This window comes from Fukomys damarensis, unplaced genomic scaffold (genome assembly GCF_012274545.1).
Source record: "Fukomys damarensis isolate Sample0158 unplaced genomic scaffold, DMR_v1.0_HiC HiC_scaffold_7, whole genome shotgun sequence".
NCBI lineage: Eukaryota > Metazoa > Chordata > Mammalia > Rodentia > Bathyergidae > Fukomys > Fukomys damarensis.
Genome location: NW_022900919.1, coordinates 16,596,342 through 16,602,682, shown reverse-complemented (window position 1 = coordinate 16,602,682; position 6,341 = coordinate 16,596,342). Strand labels below are relative to the sequence as shown.

The window sequence follows — 6,341 nt, the reverse complement described above, 5'->3', positions numbered from 1 at the left end:
ATATATATATTATATATATATATGCCATATAATATATATGACATGTATGTAATATGTTATGGCTTGTGTTTAAATGTTTCCCCAGACCTCATGAACTCATAGGTGGGCTCAGAGGTGGCTGGATTTAGGGTGTGCAGTAACTAAATCAGCCCACTGATTGGTTTAGTATAATTCTGGGTGTGAATAATGGGAAGGCCTACCCTGAGTGTGGGAGGAACCATTCAGCTTGAATAAAAGAAAAAAGAAGGCTTGATGCTACTGCTTGCTGCCTCTTTCCTGCCCTGCCATGGATTGTTTCTTTTCTGCCACGCCCCTCTGCAAGGCTGCCCAGCCGTGAAGCCCACTAACTATGCACTGAAGCCTCTACAAACTATAAGCCAATATAAACCTTTTCTCTTCTAACTTATGGGTGTTGGGTATTTTGTCTCAGCAATGAGAAAGTAAGCAAGACAATATGTTTATGTAGTGTTTGTATGTATGTGTGTGTGTGTATTTAAGTACAAAGATAATTCCACAGCTTAGGACACTTTGGAAAGGAAAGTCTTCCATCTGGGCCACACAAGCTCAAAGAGTTGTGAGACAGTAATGGGTCTCTGATGGGACAAGAAGAGAAGTTACAAGGAAGTGAAATGAGTATATTAAACTTTATAGCAGTTTCATGCTATAAGCTTAAATTGGTTGTTTTAATAAATACTTTGCTCCCTTCATATCTTCTGCTTGCAAAAGCTGCCAGTTCATATGAAATATATGCTCCCTTCCCCTGTGTTTTCTTTTACTCTGGAGAGGTGGAGGGTGGGCAGCCAGGATAGGATAAAAGGGAGGAGAGGGAAAACAGCAACAGTCACCTAACAACTGGCAAATTGGTGGTTGAAGGAGATAATTTTCACCTTGAAAAAAATATGCAAACTCACAACACGTCACAGAAGATTTTCAGGGGTTTTCCCATCATGCTCAGTCACCTTGGGACAGGTGAATCTATCAACCTCTCGGTACCCAGGAAAGTCAGCTCTTCTCCAGCACAGTTTTTCAGAAACCGTACATGTCAATGGCCACAGATCTACCAGATGTGATAAAAAATGTAGACAGGAGCATAAAAGCTATCTTGGTATCCTGAATCAATTCAAAACATTTACCTGTCATGGCTCTTTTCACTTTGGGGAGGAGACAGAAATCTCACAGTGACAGATCCAATGAATAAGACGGAAAATGGTAATGTTTTCATTTGACAGAAATTGTTGGAAATGCTTTGAATCAATTCAGGACATTTTGTGGCAGCCACAAAAATGACATTTAGGAAAGAGGACTTCCAGAATTGCTTCAGAAAGTGGCAGGGATGAAGACATAACTGTGTTTGAAGAGAGGAGGAGTTGACATTTCAGGCAGTGTTAATAGCAACATGTCTTTTACTGTAATATATTGTTAGTTAACCATCCACACTTTTTGTGATCACACCTTGTACTTAATGGTGGCCAAATGCAGAAGCTGAGATTACCATTGTGGAAGCACAGGGCTCCTTTCTCCAATCACACTTTACTAGTCTGCAGCAAATATTCTAGTGTTCAAGCCACCTGGCTTCAAATCCTGGCTCTAAAACTTACCAGCTCGGTGACCATGAGCAAGTGATTCAACCTCTTAGACTAAATAAGCTCATTTGTAAAATAAGGATGCCAAGCATAATAAAACTGAGTGGAGTGCTTTGTTTTGCAGCATCAAATAGGGAGTAATGTAATACATGATAAAGGTTTAGTGCACGTGTGTGTTTACTATAATTCTTTCTACTTAAATATTATGTATTATAATACTCAAGCAGCATTAGTCACCTGTCACACGTCATGACTCTCAAACATGTTTCTTAAGAAAGTCCAAGAAAACTTATTTTTCTGGTCTTAAGGAAGAAAGACTATAAGACCTGTGAAAGACACATGCAGGGCTTCACAGCATGGCGATATAAAGACAGGAATAAAATTCTTCCTTTAATTCCTGGGCCTAGGTGTACTGTACTTTGTGTTTTGTCCTAGATATCTACACTGAATAGTGCCTCCCCAAATTGGTCTCTTTCACAGAACTTCAGAATGTGATCCATTCTGAAATAGGCTTGCCGCAGATGGGATTAGTTGAGCTCATATTGTAGTGAGGTAGTCCCTTACTGTAACATGACTGGTGTCCTTGTAGGAAGGGAAGAAGTGATGGAGAAGGCACACAGAGGAGAAGGTCAAGTGAGAAGAGAGGCAGAGGGTGGAGCTGTACATTTACAAGCCGAGGGATATCACAGAACCTTGGCAATACCAGCAGTTAAGAAAAGCAAGGAATAGCATCTCCCCTAGACTCTTTAGAGGGAACACAGCCCTGCTGAAACCTGGATTTCAGCCGTCTGACCTCCATAACTGTGAGAAAACAAATTTATGTTGTTTTAAGCCACCCAGTTTGTGGTCATTTGTGGTCCTACAAAACTAACATGCCCAGCCTCTATTGTGAATCTGTACCAGAATCCCTTCCCCAAGCTGCAATCTCTAGTCAAGAGGGGACTTCATTTCGCCAAAAAATAAACCAAGCAGAGCTTGAATAAATGGACACTGGGGGCCTTGAATGCTGAGTTCAGATGACTTAATTTTCTGGAAGAAATTCATTCCTATCAAGCCATCTCCAACAGTTTAAGCGCCAAGTTCCAACATTTATGTCTTCTAATCGAAGCCTTTGTGTGAAATAGTGTTACAAGGTATCTTCCCCAGAAAGCATCCTTTGAGGCTCTGAGATTTGCACTTGGAAAGACTTTTGGAGAGTGCTCATGGGAACACCTGTGAGTGGTAGGAAAACAGAACTGGGGAGAAGCTGAACACCAACAAACAGTGCAATTGCAACAGTGACTCCAGCTGATCTTGCAGGGAGTTTGAGCAGGAAAGGCCCTTTGGAATTGTACCAACTGAAGCAAGGAGGCGAGGCCTTTGCACCCCACCTAGATCAGCCATTAGATGAAGAAAGCCCCGTAGGAGGAGCCCAGCTTTGGGCAGGCAGCTTCCTTCAGCAACAAGAAATGTTTGCTGATGGACACAGCTGTGAGTATATAGGGAAATTTCAGACCTGGGTCCTAAAGGGGACCCCAGAGGGTGAACAGCAGCATCTACCGTGTGTACAGATGAAGTCTTTCAGCCTAATCATCATCTGTTATTAGAGTGGGACCATGAGAGATTCCACACCTGGGTTAGAAATGCATACTCTGGGCAAGAATCCATTTGATGCCCTCAATTCATGTGCACAGAAAGATCTCAGCACTGCATTCTGTCTTCCCTCTCTCATCCACACTTGGTCCATCCCATGCAATGCAACCACTCCTAAAATCTCTTCTTTGGAGTGGCTTCTGATTACATTTGGACCACAGCAATACTTTCTTCTTTTCTAGTTACCCCTGGTCATAAAGGTAAACATTTCACTACCTGGAAATGGCCATTCATTAATTTGTTCACTTACTGATTCATTTATCAGTCATTACACATTTCTAATACCTACTCTCTACTACACTAAGCATTGAGAGTTTAAAAAATAAAGATTGCAAAAGGCCTTAACATCATAATAAATACTTAGATTTTAGCTAGACATAATGAAGAGAGTTGGATGGATTATCGGCGATACTATAACTTGAACAGATTAGGTTACTTAAAAAACCCTGTGCTGGTGTTGAGGAAGATGGATCACTTGTGGGGTCTCCAACTCAAAGAATGCAGTTTGCAGATAGAGGATTTAAAGACTGATTAAATCACTCTTCAAACCTCAGCTGAGTCACCCATCTTCCATCCTTCCTCTGCTAAGTCCACTTTGCCATCCCACAAGTCAGTCACCTTGCCAAGAAGCGAGTCTACAGCCTGCTTGGGTGGGAGTACTAGCATTATCCTCCTAAGCCACCAGCTTCCCACAGGGCCCCATCACATGTCTCTGTATGTGCAAACACACCATGTATGCAACCCCAGGTCACAAACACTCACATGAAACACAGAGCTGTCCACAAAGACTGAATGCCTCCAAAAAATGAGCCCCCTGAGAATGTATTATTCTACTTTGACTTTCCCCTGAACAGCCTCAATAACTCTGGGCCAGTCACTAATAGGTAAAGTAAATCTCTCGGTGGGTGGGACTTCCACATTAAATACAAATTATGGATCTCAGTGTATAACTCGCAGCACAGACTGTATCTCAAAGAAATAAAAGCAGAGGAATTTTTTTAAAATTAGCCAGCTATAGACTGGAAAATAGAAGGGAAAATACCAAATTCATAATAATTATTTGAAGGTAATAGCTTATGTTCTTTAATGTAGTTCCAACATAAATGTCACTGTAAGAAATGATATCTCATTTCACTACTAACAAATCAGGCACTTAGGGTGCTGGGGGAGAAATGATTGGAACTACTTTAAAGCCACGTTTAACAGAGAAACTGCAAAAATATTTATATTCTTATGAAGGAAGGAAGGAATGCCCCTCATGAGTGTATTTAAGTATCCTCCATCTTTTGGATAAATGGTAATGCTAAACAAAAAAATGGAAAGATGACCTTAGAATAATAACCTCAAGACCCAACTGGGACACAGCTTCCCAATGTACAAAACTCATTTGCAATATGTTCAGGATGGAAATTTCTATACTGCTTTATAGCTCATAGACTTTATTATATACCTCAAGCAAAAATCACCAAAACACCCATCTCTGTGCTGGCTTCTTTCCCTTTTAGGGTGGGCCCTCTCTTATGTAAAATTACTCATCACCCCTTCACTCATTGTCTGCAGTTCTGCTCAGTTACTCAACAGTGTTTGTAAGGGCAGGGAAAACAAAGGAAAGGGGGAAAACCAACCCATTCAGAGAGGTGTTTCATATACAGAATGCGATTTTTAAACTAAAACCAGGTCTGGCACTGTTAGGTTTTCCTCTAGCTTGTTCTCTCTCCATTCTTTTTCTACAGACCTTCATGCAAAAGCCATGTGGAAAATTTCACGATAAATGTACCATGGATATTTGAAAGCCATCCCATCGGGTGGGCCTCTTTTAAAATTCTTTGTCTTTTCTAGTAGCCATTATCTGTATTGTATGGAAGATGGAGAGTTGATGAGGGGCTGGCCTATGAGCCATTTATCTTTCAAAACAGCAACAACAACAACAAAAAAACAAAACTCAAAGGACTTGGAGTGCCCAGCTGATTTATCATGAATGGCCTAGTGTCAAAAACCTCTGGCCAGGTGGGAAGTCAGACAATGTTCATTGCCTGTCACTCCCACACTCCCTTTGATAGTGAACAGATTCCTACAAGCTCGGGATTGCATAGATTCCAAGTCTTTCCTGGCTGCTCCACAAGACTATCAAAGCCAACACAATGAGCTTGAATGCTGGTGAGGTCAAGGTATTCACAGGACTGAATGGAAATCACCAAGGAACAGACTGTCAGCTTGCCTAAGAAATTTAAAAGAGTCTATTACCCTGGCACTGTCACAGTGTCCCTTATTTATGTTTCTCTATGGGGGAATGAGAAGAGCAGCCAGCACAGCCTGCTACAGCAGCTATCCAGCTGCTCAGGCAGTTAATATAGCTGTAGAAAGAACATGATTTATACAAGAGCACTTTCCCTTGACACTGGTACATGAGTTCCAGACCCTCTCATTCTGGGAGACCATGCCATGTACACACTTCCGTGCAGGGTAACACAGAGAGCTGTTGATTTAGATAAACACAGAAGACAAATGTGACACATAAATGTATTGACAATATCCACAGATGATCTATGCCCTTTATGGTACATGTGGGACTAGTCCACTTGTTACAAAAGACAACAGTTTTCCATGCATATCACAAAGTCAGGCAAGAAGAAATTTTGCAAAAGTAGGGGATGCAGGTCAGAGGGAGGCTCCTTGATGCTTCCTGGCTGAGCCCATCTGATGGAAGAACTAACTGGAAGATAGGCACACATTTCTTCTAGGGTACACAGAAAAGATGCAAACATTGAATCTGCTCTTCAAGGCAAAGAGGCAGGGCTAGACTACTTGGAGCCTTCTTATGCTTCAAAGTGAGAAAGTGGGGACAATGGGTCTGTTATTGCTCCCATTTCTACATAAGTCTGCTGAGCAGGGAGCACAGGGGTGGGAGTGGGGTGAGCAGCCTCACTTACCTTATAGGGGCCCTGATTGCAGCCACAGTAGCTGCTCTCCATGGTGTAGCTTCTAGATATGCCCATCTCTCTCCACACCACCACCCGGGCGGTAGAGGCTCGGGATTTCTCCACCAGAAAGCTGCAGCTGCTCATTGTGAATGCAGGTGCTAGCTTATCAAGAATTTTGGGAAGAGTCTACAAAAAAAAAAAAAAA

General features: G+C 41.9%; 1 protein-coding gene across 1 annotated transcript in view; it reads right to left on the bottom strand.

The window, feature by feature from the left end:
• Agbl1 (ATP/GTP binding protein like 1) overlaps positions 1-6,341 on the bottom strand; it is a 702,610-nt gene that overhangs the window by 335,865 nt on the left and 360,404 nt on the right. The window contains exon 20 of the mRNA XM_033761003.1: positions 6,146-6,322. Coding sequence (XP_033616894.1) covers positions 6,146-6,322 — 177 coding nt within the window. The remainder of the gene's footprint in view (positions 1-6,145; positions 6,323-6,341) is intronic.